Source organism: Peromyscus eremicus, chromosome 15 (genome assembly GCF_949786415.1).
Source record: "Peromyscus eremicus chromosome 15, PerEre_H2_v1, whole genome shotgun sequence".
Classification (NCBI taxonomy): Eukaryota; Metazoa; Chordata; class Mammalia; order Rodentia; family Cricetidae; genus Peromyscus; species Peromyscus eremicus.
In genome coordinates, this window is record NC_081431.1 from 56,494,687 (window position 1) to 56,515,011 (window position 20,325).

At 43.9% G+C, this 20,325-nt stretch overlaps 1 protein-coding gene across 1 annotated transcript in view; it reads left to right on the forward strand.

Annotated features, from left to right (window-relative positions):
• The first annotated feature begins 1,594 nt into the window (after nt 1-1,594).
• The window catches only part of Camsap2 (calmodulin regulated spectrin associated protein family member 2), a 96,247-nt gene continuing 77,516 nt past the window's right edge, over nt 1,595-20,325 (forward strand). The window contains exon 1 of the mRNA XM_059280991.1: nt 1,595-2,125. Coding sequence (XP_059136974.1) covers nt 1,987-2,125 — 139 coding nt within the window. The 5' untranslated portion in view covers nt 1,595-1,986. The remainder of the gene's footprint in view (nt 2,126-20,325) is intronic.

A 20,325-nucleotide genomic window follows, 5' to 3' on the forward strand; every position in this document is an offset into this window, starting at 1 on the left:
TTTCTAGGGATTAAGCAGAATCAAAAGGGAGGGGTTTGCCTGTGGAGATAGTAGGGTCCAAAGCTCCTCCCCTCATGTGTCATATGCCTCCCCTCTTAACGGCTGATAATAATGGGGAGGCCCTCTTGTACAACGTAAGGCAGTTTTGGGTTCAAACTGTGGGTGCGCCTTTACTATCTCTGCAATTTAAGATGCTTTTCCGAGTCTTAGTTCTCTCGTCTGAAAACAACACAGGGTTATATAATTAAAATTAAACTACAATGTGGCTTAAATACGATGTGAGGAATTAACAAGCTAACCAAACCCAGTGTTAACTACAGTCACAGTCACCCTTTAACAGAGCAGCTACTGTGAGGGTGAGCATCATATAGGTGCCAGAGATAGACAATGTCATCTGTGTGACTGACAGTGATTGGCATGCAATGTGATGAGGGTTATGATATAAAGGGATATACATTGCTCTGGAAACAGTTGGGGAGGCGCCTATATGACAGCTCCGCTTGGGAAGTTGGCAGTTACTATCAGGGAAGGCTTTCTGGTGGGAGTAACTATTGTGGAGGGGATTGAAGTCACAAGGACAGAGACCACAGTGACAGGACCGGTGCACAGGTCTGAGAAATCTCGATCGGGGAATCCAGAGCGTTCTGACAAAACCTATCCATAGAAATCTACGAAAAATCATAATTGTGGATTTTTTGTTTGTGAAACAATTCCTGCTTCTTTCCGTGAGGAAACAGAAGGCACCGAAACACTGTCCCCTCAGTTAGAAAACTTCGGTGGGGAGTATCAAGTTAAAATGTCTTTATATGAAAATAATACAGGTTTGGAGACTTTAACCCTGACCTTCAACCCTGGTTAAACCCCGTGGGTGCCTCAACTCACAGCATCCCTCCCTAAGTTCGTGGTCAACCAGCTGTAAACACCGATCTCTCAGGGTTACTGCAAGGACTCAACGGGTGGGCAAGGCAAGTTCGCAGCAATACGCGTGTGACATAAGCAGCATTTGGAATAGGTATCAGTTCTCTTGGCGGAAGCACGTGTAGCTGGAGGGAAAAGCCTCTCTCCTCCCTTTCTTTCCTGCCCTCCTCCAGCAGTGTCAGCGGCAGGAGCCCCAAACCGGGGACTCCAGCGGGCACTCCTGTTGATTAATGGGCAGGGGCGCGGAGCCGGGCGCGGGCGGCGGCGAGGCTGGGCATGCTCAGTGCGCGCGGCGGCGCGAGGCCGCGGCGGGGGCGGGGCCGGGCGCGCCAGGCGCATGCCCAGTCTCCCCATCTGCTCTTTCCATCCAGTGCCGCAGCCGGAAAACCGCAGCGGCGGCGGCGGCGGCGGCGGCGGCGGCGGCTGAAGGGGAGCGACGCGGCCGGCCTCGGGAGGGGCAGCGGAAAATACGAGGACCAGCCCGATAAGGCAGGAGCCGAGGGCCCGTGATTTGCGGCCTCCTTCAGGCCCGCTGCCTCGGGGCCGTGAGCTTCGCCGAGGAGGCGGGCGGCGGCGCCGGGAGCGCCGGGGAAGCGCCGGGCCGCGGGCGGCTCGCGCGCTGCAGCGATTCTGACGTTTTCGGCGGCGGCGGCGGCGGCGGCGGGTCCCGCGGCCCGAGGGGCGGCCGGGAGTGAGGCGGGGCGTGCGCGCTCCGCCATGGCCGGGACACTGTCCGCGACGTGATCGTCCAGGCTGCCCCCGCCCGAGCATTCCGGGCCCTCGCAGCCGCCACCCTCCTCCGAGCCCGTGTGACTAAACGGAGACAAAGGGGAGGCGGCGGGGCAGACCCGGGGCCGGAGCGAGCGCGGCCCGGCGCCGCCTCACGTCTATGCCCGGGGCCGCGGCGACTCCCGCGGGCGGCGGCGGGCTCGCGACGACGACCGCAGCTGAGCTTTTCCGCGCCCGGAGCCCGGGAGGGCCGCGACCGTCGCGGACGATCTGAACTCCCCTTTCCGTCACACCATGTGAAGGCTGTCGTCCCGCCATCCCGACCAGCGGCCGTGAAAGATGGGGGATGCTGCAGACCCGCGGGAGATGAAAAGGACGTTCATTGTTCCAGCCATCAAACCCTTTGACCACTATGACTTCTCCAGGGCCAAAATCGCCTGCAATCTGGCCTGGCTGGTGGCCAAAGCCTTCGGGACAGGTAAGTGGTGTCTTCCCTTCCTCTTCCTCCCGATGGTGTCCACATCCCGGTTTTTGTTCCTGATTCCACCCCCCTCCCCCCCATGTATGTCTTCCGGTACAGGTTCAGGGAGATGCTGGGAGACTAGCCCTAGGGGAAAGAAAGAAGACAGGTTTGCTCCTAAATGAGGTGCCCTTGACTGATCGCGGGAGGGATTGACCAGATTCCTATTATTGGATAGCGTGTGTGTGTGCGCGCGTGTGTCTAAATTCAACGAGCAAATTGTCGTGTTTTCCCAAAATGGCTTTAATTTGTGGTGTTTTCCTCATTGTGCTGCATACATTTTCCTCGCAGTCGTAATTGTGATTACCCTACCAAGAAATCTGAGTTTCGTTATTGCTGGAAGAAGGTGGATGGTCCGTGGTACTATATTGATTTTGACATTTGTAATGGTGGCTGCTGTTCATGCTCTATAGGATGAAAGGTGGTCTCTGTTGAAGTGCAGTGTTAATTTTTGTCATTCTTTATTCCTCTATCAGTCTTCTATACCCATGTCAAATCCTTGTTAAGCCACCCATTAAAACCACTTTTAGTTTTCTGACTCTATGGTGCTGTTTACACTTAATATCATCGAGGCATATTCCTTTTTCCAAATGTATTTTGACATCATAAAACCAGATAAACAAAACCTCCCTGCTTTGAGGTTTTCTTTTTGAAGTAGAAGTGTGTTTTTTTGGGGGAGGGGGCGGGTGGAGGGGGGGGAATGTGCTGTTGACACAGAAATCCTGTAGCACAGTGGCAATTAAACACTCCCTCCATAACCCAGCCTTTGCAGAATAACAGGAAAGGGGCCTCCTGCTGTAATTCCTTAGCTCTTGCTTTAGGAGCTCATGTTGTGGAATGCTTAAAAAAAAAAAAAAAAAAAAATAGAGAAGTTCCTCTGAGCTTGCAAAATGTTCTCTGGATGTTTTGTGGAGGATGACTGGTTTCCAGTTTAGGACTGTGGAAATACATGGCTAAATGGTTTAATCCAGTGTTATTGTTTAACCTTATACACAGGCAAGTGTTTTCAGGACTTGCACATCTAGGTTAAAGAGTAGATGAATTCCCTTCTGTTTAGAAAAGTATTCGAGTTAGTTTAGAAGGAATTTTTCTGTGTTATGTCTTATCGGAAGCACAGATAATACATTTTAAAAATTTGATAGAAGGAATGGGGAGCAGTATCCTAATCTCTGTTTGGAGAACAAATGAGGCTCTTTAACTATTTAGAAACCAGGGAAATTGACATGGTTTCCCGTGTGGAAGCTAGAAGACAGAGAGGACGGGGGCATTTTTGCTGTCTGAACTGAGAGGGTGCTTCCAGTACAAAAGTGAACGTTTTGCTGTTCACTCTCGCAGAGGCTTCTGGGCAGAAATGCCCTACTTTCTGGATGTATGTCAGGCTGGTCACTGGCTTCGGGAGTACTAGAACACACTTGAGAAGAAAGGAAGTCAAGGAATATACTATCAGTGGATCTGACTTCTGCCAGGCACTCTGCCGTGCTTGGCATTGTTGTACACTGGGGTTCACAACTGATGTCAGTGTGCTCCATGTTTAAGCAGGAGGAAGCCAGGGCAGCAATTGGCATGGATAAAAAGGTCTAAGTAAGACCTTAAGAGAGTAACTTACAAATGGATACATTCTATAAAATGTGTGTGTGTGTGTGTGTATGTGTGTGTGTGTGTGTGTGTGTGTGTGTTTTCTGAGATATCTCATCGGTTTCACTGTGTATGTTCAGCTGGCCTGGTTTTGATACGGAGTCCAGACTGGCATCGGTCTCAGTGCTAGGGTTAGAGACGTGTGCCAGCATGCTCCATTTTTTGCTTTGCTTTATTGACAGTCTTTTTCTTTTTCTTTTTTTTATTTCATGTGCATTGGTGTTTTGCCTGCATGTATGTCTGTGTGAGGGTGTTGGATGCTGTGGAACTGGACTTACAGACAGTTGTGAGCTGCCATGTGGGTCCTGGGAATTGAACCCCAGGACTCTGGATGAGCAGCCAGTGCTCTTAACCACTGAGCCATCTCTCCAGCTCTTGACAATCTTTAAAATATAAACTTATAAATAGAAAAAGGTAAGTTTTTTATTTTTGATACATTTTATTTGCCATAAACACATAGAAAGGTTAATAGACAAATATTTCTAAGCTAATAATTGTATTTACTTATTAAAAATGTTAACCCAACTTTTTAGGATAATATACAGATTTTTTTTTTGTTGTTGTTAGAAATGTTCAAAGTTAGAAATAATTTGTTGAATTATATTTATATATTACCCATTTGAGGACAACTTGCTGGAATTGGTTCTCTCTTTTTACCATGTGGGTTCCAGGGCTAGAACTCAAATTGTCAGACTTGGCAGCAAGGGCTTTTATCAATTGAGCAATCTTACTGGTCCCTTTGTAACTTTTGATATACAAAATATCATCAGTTTTAGAACTGGATGTTGGAAAAGAAATTCAAAATGATTAATGTGGAATTCATTATGGGCAAAGAATAAATTAATTGAATTGTAAAACCAATAAGACACTAGCATTGTGATACCTAGAAAGCAGATAGGTATTTGTGTGAATGATATTCTTCTTGTCCTAAAAATATCCCAAAGGCCCCATCTTTTAGAGATTCATTAATTTTTGGTTTTTGAAAGACAATGTCTCATGTAGTCTAGAGTGGCCTTGAATTCACCATTTAACCAAGAATGACATTGAACCCTGATCCTGCTGCCTCAGTTTCTAGAGGGCGTGCTGGGATAACGGATCCCAGTCTTAATACTTTTATTTTCTCAAAGAATGCAGCTATGGTTTTGTTTAAATAAGGAGTAAGTTTGTATAGATGAATTTACAGCCACAATAGGTATTCTGGTCACAAAAGAGGAGGCTAAACTGTGTGGTGACCGCTCCTGTGTTTGAAAACACACATTCAAGCAGCCATATAACTGAGATTGCCTTAAATGATTTGTACTTTTGATTCTTCCAGCTGATAGGAGTAGAATCTCTTGGAATGAATCCCACTCTCTCTCTCTGTCCTTCCCACACTCGTGTGTGTGTGTGTGTGTGTGTGTGTGTGTGTGTGTGTGTGTGTGTGTTGTTGTGTTGTGTAACAGGGTCTAACTATATAGCCCTGGCTAGCCTGGAACTCACTATATAGACCAGACTAGCCTGGAACTCAAAGAAGTTCTCTGACTCTGCCTTCTAAGTGCTGAGATTGAAGGAATGTACCACTATGCCTGGTGTGTGTGTGTGTGTGTGTGTGTGTGTGTGTGTGTGTGTGTGCTGACACAGGTTCCTACTGTGTAGTTCTAACTAGCTTGGAATTCATGTGAGTCCTCCTATTCAGACTCTCGAGTGCTGGGATTGCAAATGTGAGCCATCCTGACCCCCCTTAAGGCCCATTTTATAGTGTCAATAGATCATTGAACCTTAGTAGCTATATTTCTGTGTGTGTGTGTGTGTGTGTGTGTGTGTGTGTGTGTGTGTACAGTCACATGTGTGCATGTGCCTATGAAAGCCTTAGGCAGAATTGCTCTCCACTTTTTGAGACAATGTTTCTCATTGAACCTGAGCTCACCAATCTGGTTAGATTGGCTGGCTATCAAGCCCCAGAGATCTTTTTTCTTCCTTCTCGTGCTGGGATTATAGGTGATACTCCCGCCACCCCTGACTTTCTGTGTGGGGTCCAGCTCAGGTCCTCATGCTTGTGCAACAAGCACGGTTACTTAAAGACAGCGCCATCTTCCTAGCCCCCTTTTCCTTATGTCATCCAGTGAGTGCTATAAAATCATTTGCTGTTGAAGTATACCTTATTACATTTGTGTCCCAGCAGATATTGTTCAAATCCTTTAGTAGTCCTGACTCCATTTACAAGGACTGTAGAGCATTGAGTAGCCAGGAGGGGAAGAAGAGACTCAGCAGAGAGGCTGTTTGGGACATTATTGCCAGAGTCAGGCTGGGTGAGCCGTGATGAGGGCTGAGGTGGGGCAGAAACACCACTGGAGCTGCTGTGTTCACGGAGCAGTTCCTGGGTGTCGTCCCCTCACACGTAGTATCTCATTTTAATCCTCATGGTGGCCTGAAGAGGTGGAAACTGTTACTCATCCCAGTGTTACTGATGGGTTTAGGAGCTTATCCAAAGGCATCAAACCAATGGAACTAGGCTCACAACCAGGGAAGTCTGACTTAGTGTGCGCTTTTAATAGTTAAGACCTGTTTTACACGGGCCAAAGGAATGGAAAAGAAGCAAGTGACAGAATTGTTGCAGAAATGTCATCCTTAGTCTTTCTAAAGGACTGAATTTGGGACCCATGGGTGATTTTAAAGAGTAGAAATGAGGGTAAGGCCACCTGAGGATTTAGAGGAATGAAACTTGGAATCTTCGTGACTGGGAAGGTAAACTGTGACACCAGTTTACAGAGGAGCAGCAAGTGTGTAAGTCCAAATATGTTGTCTGAGACACCCAGGAAAGTTGGTAGTTACAAATAAGGCTGAGTCTGGAGTTAATAATCTGGTATTCTGTGGCTAGTAACAGTTCACCTGAAGTTGTAAGTAGATGTGATTGTAGAGGACAGTTCAGAAGAGAGGGGATGTGAAGAAAAATGAGGCAGAATTGGAGCAATCAGAGCTAAGAATTGCATTGTAAGTGGGCCAGTGGGATGGCTCCGCTTGAGTCTGATCCCCGGGAACTACATGGTAAAGGAGATAGCTGACTGACTCTGACAAGCTGTTCTCTGACCTTCACATATACACCACAACACAAGCCTCCCTCCCTCCCCCAGACGTAAAGAAATGAGTAAATGTTGATTTAGTTTTTAGAAGAAAGGAGGATAGCACTGGAGCCCCGGGAGGAAAGGTGCTGGACAGACAGTGGTTTAAGCAGAGAGCAAAGTCTCTCTGCAGTGGGGACAGTGACATTCCCAGGGAGGCTGGTAGGGATGGCAGAGCTGCTAGAGGCTGGTCTGGAGAGTGCACTTGCGGCTCAGCGGTTGGAAGCAAGGTCTGTGTGGTAAAGGAGGCTGTTTTCAACAAGAGCCTGGTAACAGGCGTTGGAGATGGAGACTATGGTTTGTGTGCAGGCAGTGGAGGGAGGCCGGCCAGGGAGTGGTAGTGAAGCCACAGGGTTAGCGAGGTTTACGTAGTGAAGTCAGGAAAACTAGCTTGAAAGGTAAGTTAGTGCACAGTACTTACGACTGGGTTTTGTTGTTGTTGTTGTTAGTAGAAAAATTACCCTAAACACACTGAATTAAAATAAAAACTGTTATTATTTTATTATACCATGCACTTTGAGTTAATTACTATTCAAAGCATTTTACATGAATTTTTCTTTTAGTTCTGAGAACAACTCTATTGAGCAGATATGTTATATCTTCCCCTAAGTCTCTAAATCAGGGTTTCCCAACTGTAGATCTATTGATCAGGTAATTCTTCATTCTAGGGGCTGTCCTGTACATTATAGAATTTCATCAGCATCCTTAGTTCTTGTCCAAATGCCAATAGCATTCTCTATCCCTGCTGGAAACTTGTAACACAGTGCCAGATTTAAAGGGTATTTGTATATCAGAATGGAAACAATATCCAGATTGAAAGCAAGAAGTTAGGAAATGTAGTTTTCCTTTTTAAATAAATGAAGAAACAGGCATAGAGGGGCTAATTAAATTATCTTTGACCATTCAGCTAAACATAGTGAAATTTTTCCTTCTTGCCTGGGACCCTGACCTACTCAGTTTATATTCTGGGCAAGGTGTCATCCTCAGAAATCTTTTTCAGAAGCTCTCATGGAGTACACTTTAAAAAGGCTGAAAGGTTAAAAAAGAAAAAAATGGCTGAAAGGTATACTTCATGTTACATGCATGTTACCATAAAGAAAACCAAAACCTGGAAATAGCATAGGGAATGGATTCAAGTAGGACTAAAAGTTATGATGGGGAATCCATCGGAAGTTAAAGGTGGTAAATGTAGACAACTGTGACAAGGTTGGAAGTGGGAAGGAGAGTTTCATTTGTAATTAATGGAAAACCCAACTCAAATTGACTAACAGTAAAGAGGATTTATTGGTTTGAAAACTCCAAGAGCCCTGAGTTTCCGGGTGCTCTTTTCCCGTGACCCCTTTAGCTGTGCCCTTCATCACGGGTGGGCTTCCTTCTCTAGTTGTCCTGGTACAGAGTAGCAGTAGGTGGTCCAGACACCAGCCAGAAACACGGTTCAGAGCCCTTTCCTGAGTAGTACATGTAAGTTCTTCAGTCTTTTCTTGCTGTTTTCTTTTTCTTAAACAAAACCTTTGGATGATACCTCTCATCCATGTATAGTAACAGGAAAGTTTTGTGGCCTCATTACCGCCACAGTCGTGAACTTGTGGCCAGTCTTGATCCATCTGTAAATACTTCCACTCCCACCAATTATTTCAGGCAAATCTGAAACTGCTCTATCTGTCCAAAGGCAAATTCAAATCTACCCAAGTCACTGTCATCACCACAAGTCCCACCCCAAGGTACAAGGTTAGCATTTCTGATTGTTTCATACATTCCTTTTCTTTTTCCAGTAGTTGACTTGTCCCTGTCAGGATCTGCAAAAGGGCCATTCATTCTAAGTTTTCCGTCTTTGTTTTTCCAATAGGTAGACTTCCTCTCTGTCTCATTTTATCTTGCGACTTGCTTGTTGGAGAAAGCAGACTGTTCAATACAACTTCTTGGGTTTCAGCTGTACCACTCCTGGGAACAAACCCAAAGGACTCTCTATCCTCCACAGAGACACTTGCACATCCATGTTATATTATCCATGTATATTAACATTGTGATAGCAGGGAAGTGGAACCACTCTAAGTGTTCATCAACAGATGGGCGGATAATGAAAATGTGGTGCATAGACACAATGGAATGTTATTCAGCTGTAAAGAAAAATGAATCACAAAATTGGTAAAGAAAAAACAATGGATGAATCTGGAAAGTATAATATTAAGTGTGGTCACCTAGACTCAGAAAACCAAAATCTCATGTTCTCCTGAATGTCCAGATCCTGCCTATAAGTATACATGTATATATGTAAATAGTGTGAAGTGGAGGGGGAGTCTAAAAGTCTGGAAAGGAGTCCAGGAGGAGGTCATAGGTGGTGAGGAAGACAGAGGGTAGGCCTTGGGACCTGACAGAGGAAGAGAGTCGTGTGGGGAGGCTCCAGTGCGGCACAGGGAAGATGGGGGTAAGGCACCACGGAGACACGCTTCGTTCAAAAATGTCGTAATGGTGTTTGACACATTACATGCTGATAAAAAGAAACCTTGGGTTTGTTGTTTTGAGACAGGGTCTGGCCTTGCACATTTGTGCCAAAGATAACCTTTAGCTCCTGATCCTCTTGCCTCTATCTCCAGATAGTTTTGTAGGAATGTGCCACTATACTTAGCTTAATGAAATTTTTTATTCTTTAGAGCTCCAGAATTGTTTAACAAGTTTCTTTTTTTCTCCTGTGTTTCTAAGTTGATAATTTGATATAGAGAATAGATTACATTCAAATAAAAAATGTATGTTGTATATGTGGGTTTTGGTTTAACCAGGTGGCACTTCATATCTGGCTATCATTCTGTCATGATGTCTTCTTTTGCTCATTGGAATGCCCCTTTAAAAAGAAACTTGTGCTGCGGTGCGTCGTGGTGCACGCCTTTAATCCCAGCACTCAGCAGGCAGAGGCAGGTGGATCTCTGAGAATTCGAGGCCAGCCTGGGCTACAGAGTGAGTTCCAGGACAGCCAAGGCTACACAGAGAAACCCTGTTTTGGAAAAGAAAGAAAGTTCTCTGTATCATTGGTTGCCCTGAGTGCTTTGTGGGAAATGACCCTGATACAGGAATAACCTCTAAGCACATACCAGGCAGCCTACCCCAGAGGTCTTGGACCAGAAAGTAGACAAAATAACTTGAAATGCTCACCCTTTTAAATCAATCAAGGGAGAGGCAAGAGGAAAAAGATAAGTTAATATAATTAGGATAAGGGGGAAGCAGGAAGAGCCATATTTCAAATTCTGTGGTAGAACATACTACTTTTATGTCCATCCTTTCTGCCACTTTAGTTTTTCCTGCTCTTGGTATGATCATCAGGGCCAGAGTTGAAATTGCAGCAAGGAGCCTCTTAGGAAACATAGCCATACTGTGACACATGCTGTCTGTCAGAGACACTGGAGGAATGAGCATGCCTGCCACAGTTGACGCTTACCAGGAAGCCTGATGAATAGTCATGGATTTTGTGTTCCTTGGGTAGCAGACATAGGCCAAAATAGGGACCATTGTTGGGTGGCTGGATTAAGGACTCATGAATATTAATTTTTATAGATCCTTTGTCTCTATATTTACTGTATCAAATATTTAGTACCGTGTATGTGTATATATTTGTAGCATGAATATTTAGTATCTAGGTGCTTCATGAATATTAGGATATCTTTATTTTTTCCATTCCCTATGTTTGCTATACATATACTACTAACACTTCAATACATCCTATTAAGTCTCTGATTGCTAAACGTTTCCTTACTTTAAATATCTCAACACAGTTATGCTTTATAAACTACAAACTCACTCATCTTTTATAATAGAATTCACTAGTCTTAAAAGTAAAGGCCATTGAGATATAGGGACAGCAGAATAAATGGTACATTCTTTCCTTTTGTTAAAGGGAAATTGGACCAAGCTGTGAATGACTGGCCCCTGGGAATCTAAAGGGTGTAAAGAGTAGGAAGAAAGAGCATGGCAACACGGGTGACCAGAATGTGCACAGGCTCTGCAGTCAATGAGAACTTGGTTTCTGGAAGCTGAGTATGGCTGGCAGAGACAGGGTCACTTTTTTCTTACAGGCCAGAGGAAGGATTTTAATCCTCAGAGAAGGAAAAATAATTGAAAACCCTTGGGATGGATGGGCTCTGTGCCATGATTGAATTTGCTTGTGCAAAATAAGCAGAGTTTGACTAGAGAGAATGACTTCATTTTAAATTTGATTTTAATTAATTAAAAGTGTGTGTGTGTGTGTGTGTGTGTGTGTGTGTGTGTATGTATGTATTTGTGCATGCAGATGCACAGGAGCGTGCAGATGACAGAGGTCAGCATTAAGTGTCTTCCTCTATTGCTCTTTACCCTTTTCTTTTAAAGACAGGCTCTCTCAGAACCTGGGGCTCACCACTGTGACTATGCTTGCTTGGCACCAAAACCCCCAAGATGCTCCTGTCTCCTTCCTCCCGGCACTGGGGTTCTAGGTGTGTGCCGTTACACCCATCTTTTTACAGAGGTGCTGGGGATCTGAACTCAGGCTCCTTTGCTTGCACAGCAAACATTTCACCCACTGAGCTATTGCCTCAGCCCCAAGTAGGGTATGCTTTGGAGTGAGAACAAAAATGAATATGGGGAGATAAAATTTGCAATAAATGTAGTAATTGAGATGAAAAATGCTGGTTATATGGACCAAAGAGACATAAGTTGACATGGTAAGGGGAAGATTTGTATTGGGTTCTGGATATTTTTGAGGGCTAAGAGAGGGCAATAGTAGTAATGATCACTCCTTGGTTTCTGTCTTGTACAACTAGATGACCATTGTAGTTCATTGGTGTATGGAACTTGAAGATGTTTAGGTTTGGCAGGAAATATTGGTAGTCAGCATTTTGAGGTCTTAGACTTTTCCCTTTACCTAGATTTATCAACTTAACATACCATCCAATTTATCATTCTAGTCTCCCTTCCCCTTCTTCTACACAAATACATATATACATTATATATGTGTGTGCACTTATATAAGTAAGTACAAATATATGTGATTTTTTTTATTTGACTGTGCACTGGGGACATTGTACCCCCCTATACCCCAGATATTTTACTGTATTTCTTTAAATGTAAGTTAATTCTCTTAGATAATCCCCATAAAAAAATCAGAAAATTAACTGTGATTTATTTTCTAATCCACAGCCCATGTTCAATTTTGTTTCAGTGCTAATTGTTTCTATTTTATTTCTCATCGCAAAATCAAATCCAGGATCATGCAGCATATGTAGTGTGTTCAAATTCACTTTGAATCTTTAATAGTTTATGGTCTGTCATGACAGCAGCATTTTGAAAGCCCAAGCACTGAGCTGCAGGCTGAGCTGTGCATCAAGCTTTCCCTTGGCCTCTGTGTTAGTCCTTGTCAAACTCCCTTTGCCTTCTTAAAGCAGCCGGTTTCCTCCGGGGTGGCCTGGCTCACCTCCTTCCGTGGGTCCTCTTCAGTGCTCCGGAATGCTGGGCCTTCCTTAGCCGATGTCTTCCTCCACCTTGGCTCTGAGTGACTAGAATGGTGATGAGATCCTGGCATGGGTTCTGGCTCTGCCCCAGAATAGGAGTGCCTAGACTGGGGAACCAGGGCACAGAGCTCTTCCCTCAGTTCACTTGATAGAAACTTGGGGACTAGAGACCGCGTCCCCAACCCCTGGTAATGTCTGCTTTCCCTCTTCCATCTTTGGCCTTTCTTTCTCACTTCCTTTCTTCTCTTATGATCACCACCACCTGAGTTTCGGCCAGCAGATGTGCCCTGCTGCCTCTTTGCACAGTACATCTCTGCATTCCACAGGGCCCTTGGCAAGGGAGTGCCAGCACCTAAAGACAAGCCAAATAGCCCAAAAGATGTTCAAAGAGAAGAAGTGTCCTTACCCACTGTGTTCCTCCCAAGGTCGGAGTAACTGGACATCCTCTCGGACAGTGATGCCATGAAGGGCTGGGGCTGGGGAAAGAAGTGGTAACTCTTCTTTCCCGTTAGCCCCCAGTGTGTGGACCTTCAATGTTAATTTTTTTTTTTTAAATAAAATGCACTTTTATCTTAGAAGAAAAATGGGTCAGTTATTTACGGAATGTCTCTGAACTTGGATTTGTCTAATATTGTAGTGATTGAAGTTAATACAAATCTGGCAAAACTACCACAAAGATACTTATTCTCTGAATCAGATCACATGACACTTGGTGTTTGTTTCACTGTCAGGGATGTTTACTGTGGTCATCTGCCAAAGTTTACTCCACTATGAAATGAGTTCTTTACATTTAAAAAAAGATTTATTTTTATTTCATATGCATGAATGTTTTGCCTGCATGTATGTCTATACACCATATAGACCTATATACCAGGTGTGTGCCTGGTACCGAAGAGGTCAGAAGAGTGTATTGGATCTCCGGGAAGGGGAATTACAGATGTTTGTGAGCTACTGTGTGAGTGCTGGGAATTCAGCTGAGGTCTTCTACAGAAACAGCACCTTTTCTTTGTTGGTTTTTTTTTTTTTTCCGAGACAGGGTTTCTCTGTGTAGTTTTGGTGCCTGTCCTGGATCTTGCTCTGTAGACCAGGCTGGCCTCGAACTCTGAGATCCACCTGCCTCTGCCTCCCGAGTGCTGGGATTAAAGGCATGCGCCACCACCGCCCGGCAACAGCACATTCTTTTAACCACAGTCATTTCTTCAGCCACATTTTTTAGTTAATAATTTATGGGGATTTGATTCTGTAAACTTGTACCTACTATTTTAGCATCCAGTAATGATTTTGCCTGAATCTGTTATAACTTGATAATTGCTATCATTTCTCATTTATTAGTTGGTACTCTACTATAAGGAAGAGCTTTTTCTTTCTTATGTATTTACTTATTGTGACAGAATCATTAGTTCCTCTTTTATTTAATGAATTACAATCCTTTATTGTTATGCATTGGTATAATCAAATTGCCCAGGTTTGGCCAGGAGGATTCCCTTCCATCCGCATCCTACGTCCCCTTGACATAGTTGGATCGCTTCTTACAGCATTTCCTTCCTCTCTGGCGTTCACACGCACACATATGTATGCACATGTGTGTAGGAAGAGAGATGTTCTATGCTATCCTGTACTTTATCCATACCAGGTTTTGATGGGAAGAATGCTAGAAACAAGGTACAGGTTAACTTCTAGGTTTATTGCTTGTGGAATGTTAATTTAGCAGATAGCTAGCACACAGAACATAAAACTACATGTATTCTTTTTTATTTTTCTCTGTGTATAATATGTTTTAAATACACTGTATACTGACATTTACCATTTCATACAACACCAGATTTCCTTCTAGTCTTCATTATATTGTAATCCCTTGGTCACTGAGAAACCCAACTCCTTCTGTGAGTATAGGTTTCTTTGCGGCATTCAAGTGAATTAAGTAGGTGGGTGCTTCCGTAATGATCTGGAACATAGAACTGGCCTCAGGGTGATGGAAGGAGTGAGGTGGGAACTTCTGCTTGAGAATGCCATGCAGCACATGCACAGCACCCAGCACATTGCTTGGTAGTGAAGCTCAGAGAAGGGAGGACTTCTTAATTGATACTATCTGTGTTTAGGGGCTGTGCTTTATTTTAGTAACCAGTTAAGAGCCTGCTCCGGGTCATAGTTCTGTGCACCAGTGACACAGGACAGAGATAGAGTTAGGAAGGGCAGAAAGGAAGATGCGAAGTTAGGGAATAATTACAATTGCTGAAACTCCAACTTTTGGGAGTCGGTTCTTAACAGCTACCTTGTTGATGCAGAATACGCTGTTGTTTCTGCTCTACTCGGCTAGCTGGCTTGTGAACTGACCTGCCTCTGCCTCTGCCTCCTGTCCTGTCTTAGAAGTACTGGAGTTACAGTTTTAAGAAATCTGTTCCACTTGCAGGAATATGGGTGAAAATGGCAGCTAACCCCCTTCTAAACTTGGACCTGAGCTGTACTGTCGCTGCGGCTTCTATGTGTACCTCCAGCATTTCCAGTGCTTGTGAGTCTCAAAGCTGTAATCTAGTCAGGTTGATAGTAACACGATGGAGACAGGTCCTATTAAAGACCTGGCACACAAGAAAAATGTGTCTCAGATCCTTTGCAATCTCACAGTGGTATTCACTTAGCCATTCTGTAATTATGAAGTTTTTGCTTTTTGTTCTGGAGTTGAGAAAAGAATGAAACATTTTACCTGGTTTTGCCTGTTTGTGTCTTTTCTAATAAACCGTTTAAGCTCATTTTTCAAAAAACATACAGTTCTAAATAATCTTGAAAAATAATCTATAACCATTATAATCTGTTTGAAAGTCTCTTCTTGAGAATGTCCTTGAGGGTTTGTTTCAGGTGCTTGTGTTGGGTGTGGGGGCTCACACCTGTCACCCCAGCCTTAGGGCACTGGGACAGAAGAATGGCTGCTGCAGGGTGCTCAGGATGGAGTGTGTCTTTCTTTCTTTTTTAAATACCCCCGTTAAATCTGTCCCCTGACGGTTTCTACAAGTCTACAGTCACTCTGATATGTCACCTCCCATGCTCTTTGAACCCCCAGCCCTTCCTACCTCCTCCCCCACCCTCCTTCCGGGGAGTCCCTTTGCTTCCATTCATCTTGTTTGGTGACTTGATGAGTTTGATCAGGACCATCTGTGCGGCCAGGGGTTTAGAGCTCTTTTTTGGCATCTGGTGGGCTAGCTCAGCGGTATACACGACTAGACAACGTCTGTTCTTCTCCCAGAATCTACGAGTAGCCAAGAGTTTAGCACAGAGGGCAGGGCCATGAGATACATGATGTATTGATAACAGGCTCATTGCAGGCTGTTCCAGCCGCTGTGAGGACATGATTATATTGGCTGTGCTGTGCCCAGAAGATAGCTTTCATACCAGCTCTTACACCTTTTCACCGCCCCCCCCACCTTTTTTTTTTTTTTTTTTTTTTTTTTTCAAGACAGGGTTTCTCTGTGTAGTTTTGGTGCCTGTCCTGGATCTCGCTCTGTAGTCCAGGCTGGCCTCGAATTCACAGAGATCCTCCTGGCTCTGCCTCCCGAGTGCTGGGATTAAAGGCAGTGCACCACCACCCGGCTCATCCCTCCTTCTGTAATGTTTCCCAACCCTTAAGCAGTGTTTCTCAACCTGTGGGTCACAACCCCTTTGAGGGATCAAAAGGGTCACCTGAGACCATCAGAAAATAGATATTTACATTACAGTTCATAACAGCAGCAAAATTGCAGTTATGAAGTAGCAATGAAAATGATGTTATGGTTGGGGGTCACCACACCATGAGGAACTGTATTAAAGCTTCGCAGCATTAGGAAGGCTGAGAACCGCTGCCTTAGGGAGGGTATAAATGACTTCAGGGCTGAACCAATTCAGCCATCACCACTTGAACAGCCACATGCTCTGTGTTTATTGCTGTTCATAGTAAAGAGAAGCTTCTCTGATAAAGGCTGAAGGCAGCCTGGGATGTAAAAAGATATTTATGAAGACTTGGTATCATGACAACTTTCTCATTCTTCAGGGGTTGAAAAATACTTTCTGGGGGGTTCAAGACAGGTTTTTTTTGTGTACCCCTGCCTGTCCTGGAATTCTGTAGAACATGCTGGCCTTGAAATCAGAGATCCTCCTGCCTCTGCCTCCTGAGTTTGGGATTAAAGGTGTGTGCCACTGTAGTAGAATAGTATTTTAAGGTGTGTTACTTTTGTTTATGTTGTTTAACTCTGTGAAGCTGTGTTACTGTGCCTGTGTAAAACATCTGATGGTCTAATAAAGAGCTGAACGGCCAATGGGGAGGCAGGAGAAAGGATAGGCGGGGCTGGCAGGCAGAGCGTGTATGTAGAAGGAGAAATCTGGGAGGAGGAGGAGGAGGAGGAGGAGGAGGAGGAGGAGGAGGAGGAGGAGGAGGAGGAAGAGGAAGAAGAAGAAGAGATGGAGGAGTGAAGAGATCTAGCAGCCAGAGAAGGAGGAGGACTCCAGGGGCCAGCCACACCCAGCTTCCCAGCATGCCTTGGAGTAAGTGTAAGATTCACAGAAGAGAACGAGAAAAGCCTAGAGGCAAAAGGTAGTTGGAATAATTTAAAGTAAAAAGCTGACTAGAAACTAAGCCAAGTCTGGGCATTCATAATTAAGAATAAGCCTCCTGATTTATTTGGGAGCTGGGTGGCAGGCCCCCCAAAAGAACAGAAACAAACAACAATAAGCCACCACTGCCTGGCAAAAACATACTTTTTAAGCATATTTGAAGTAATCTTTTGTTTGTAGACAGGGCTTCTCTATGTAGCCCCTGATTGTCTTGGCTGTCCTGGAACTCACTTTGTTAGGCCAGGCTAGCCTTGAACTCAGACATGCCCCTGCCTCGGCCTCCCAAGTGCTGGGTTCAAAGGTGTGCACCACCACACCTGCCTGCCTAACTACTTTCTCTTCTCCTTGTACCAGGGTTGTTTTCGAAGTAGACCTTTCATCTAAGGTTTACGGTATGCTTTCATAAAATGAAAATAGCCCCTAGGCCTTCCACCTTGTGATCTTGGAATATCAAAGCTATGTTTTACTGTATTACCTGCTTAGAGCTAGATTTCTTTATTTATAGCTGTGTGTCGTGGGGCAAGATAACTGTTCGTAAGGTTTTTATATCAAACACATATAAAAAAGGTGATTAGGATTCATGTTTAGAGCAATGCCTGACAGACAGTGTTCTAAGTATTTACTTCTCTTATTTATCTGTGTATTGCCTTACTTGTCTTTTCCACCAAGATACTGTAAAGCTGTGTGAATATGTATAAAGGGATGTGAAGTGTTTAAGTAAATGTTATGTGGATGTATCAATTTGTATCTGTACTGGCTTGTTTTATGTCAACTTGACCAAGCTAGAGTAATTTGGGAAGCAGGAACCTCAGCTGAGAAATGCCCCCACCAGACTGGCCTGTGGGCAAGTCCGTGATGCATTGTCTTGAATGATAATTGATGTAGGAAGGCCCAGCTCACTGTGGTGCCCTAGGTGCTATAAGAATGCAAGCTGGAGCCACTTGTAGTGGCGCACACTGGTAGGATTTGCTGAAGGAGGCGGAGGCAGGAGGATCACGAGTTTGAGGCCAACCTGGAAAAAAAAAAGAATGCAAACTGGAGAGATGACTCAGAGGTTAAGAGCACTGGCTGCTCATCCAGAGGACGTGAGTTTAATTCCCAGCACCCACATGGTGGCTCACAACCATCTATAATGGGATCCAGTGCCGCCTTCTGGCATGCAGGCATACATTCAGGTAGAACACTGTATACATAATCAATAAATAAATCTTAAAAAAAAAAGAATGCACACTAATACAAGCCAGCCATGAAGAACAGGGTAGTTAGTAAGCAGCACTCCTCTATGGTTGTGGCATCTAGGTTCCTGCATCTAGGTCCCTGCCCTGACCCCCTCGGTGATGGGCCATGATAGCCTATGATGTAGAACTATAGACTGAAATAAACCCTCTCCTTCCCAAGCTGCTTTTTGTCATGGTGTTCTATCACAGCAATGGAACCCCTAACTAAGACAGGAAGGTAGATAAACTTAAAATCCTAGTAATGAGTACTCACTTTTTTTTTTTTGCACTGCTAGTGTTTAAATGTCAAGATTACCTATATTCATCATTTTTACTGCTATTACAGGAAATAAAATATCTACTGAGACATTTCATATTAATTATCTTTTCCTTTGTTTTGGTCTTTAGAGACAGGGTTTCTCTGTGTAGCCCTAGCTGTCCTAGAACTCACTCTGTAGACCAGACTGGCCTCGAACTCAGAGATCTGCTTGCCTCTGCCTCCCAAGTGCTGGGATTAAAGGCATGTGACACCACTGCCCAGCTAATAATTATTTTAATAAAATCTACTTAGACATTTTATAATAATTATCTTAGTATAGTTTTTCTTTAATGGGTTTTCTGTTAATAGCTTCTGGTTAGGTACTATGATACTAAAATATAGTACCAGCACTGAAGTCTGAAGTTAATGCTAAGCCCTATGTTAAATTTAAATTTGGCTCACTTTTGGGTAGATTAGGCAACTAGGAAGGAAGGGAAGTGTTTTCAATTATTAAACATGGATGATATTTTTAGATGTCTTCAAAATCCCAAATTTATAGACTTGCTCTGACCTCTTTCTGAGTCCTATATTTCCTACTGCTCACTGGGTATTTCTGTTTGGACATTTTTGCTATTGTTTCAAACTCAGTATGTCTAAAACTGAGCTTACCAGGGTAACTCTTAATTCCAGAATTAGTGCAGCCCCTGCTTTTCGTTTTTCTATAATACTAGCACCCTTCCTGTATTAGTTACTTTTCTGTTGCAATGATAAACCATGACCAAAAGCAACCTGTGGAAGGGTTTATTTTGGATTATGTTTCCAGATGGGTAAGAATTGGTCATGGCAAGGAGCATGGCAGCCAGTGCCAGGCGTGACAGCAGGAACAGGGAGCTGAGAGCTCAAATCTTGAATCCCAAGGACAAAGCAGAGAGAGCAATCTGGAAGTAGCAGAGGCTTTTTCTCTCTCAAAGCCCATCCATCCCAGTGACATACTTCCTCCAGCTAGACTGGTCCTCCTAAACCTCCCAAAGGGTGTCACCAACTGGATCCAAGTGTTCAGATATCTTAGTTATGGAGGACATTCGCAATCAAACCACTACTGTACTTATAACTCAGGTTTGATCATCTTCGCTTTTTATCTTGACCTCTGCTCTATGCCTGGGTACCTTCTGATTGTCTTTAGCAATCTCCTGTTTTTACTGGCTTCAAATTTTCCTTCCTTCCTTTCTTTCTTCCTTCCTTCCTTCCTTCCTTCCTTCCTTCCTTCCTTCCTTCCTTCCGTCCTTCTCTTCCCTCCTTCCCCCTTCTCTTTTTTTCTTTTTTTCTCCCTCCCTCCCCCTTCTCTCTCTCTTCCTTCCTTCTCTCTCTTCCCTCCTCTCTCTCTCCTTCCTTCCTTCCTTCCTTCCTTCCTTCCTTCCTTCCTTCCTTCCTTCCTTCCTTCTTTCTCTTTCTTATGTGCATTGGTGTTTTGCCATGGGTCCCTGGAACTGGAGTTACAGACAGTTTTGTTTGTTTGTTTGTTTTAACACATCTTAAAATAATATTCTACAATATTTCCCCCTTTTTTGTCTAAATAAAAATGAAAGGTTTTAACTTTAACAAAGCAAAACTACATACAACAAAAACAGTTATCAAGTAAGAATTACACTTACAATATTCAGTCCATTTGTGTTTAGCAAATTCAGAGAAAATACTCCATTATCTATCTTATCTTAGTGATTCCAAAGTTTTATACCTAGTTTACTTTCTATCATAACTAAGGAAAACTAAAACTCTAATTATTTAGTCTTTAACTCCATCAAAAACTCAGAAGGATGTAATATTACCTATCAACAGAGACATCATGCTGCCTGCACAGTCACCCAAAGTTCCTCTGCAATGTTGGGGTATCCATATT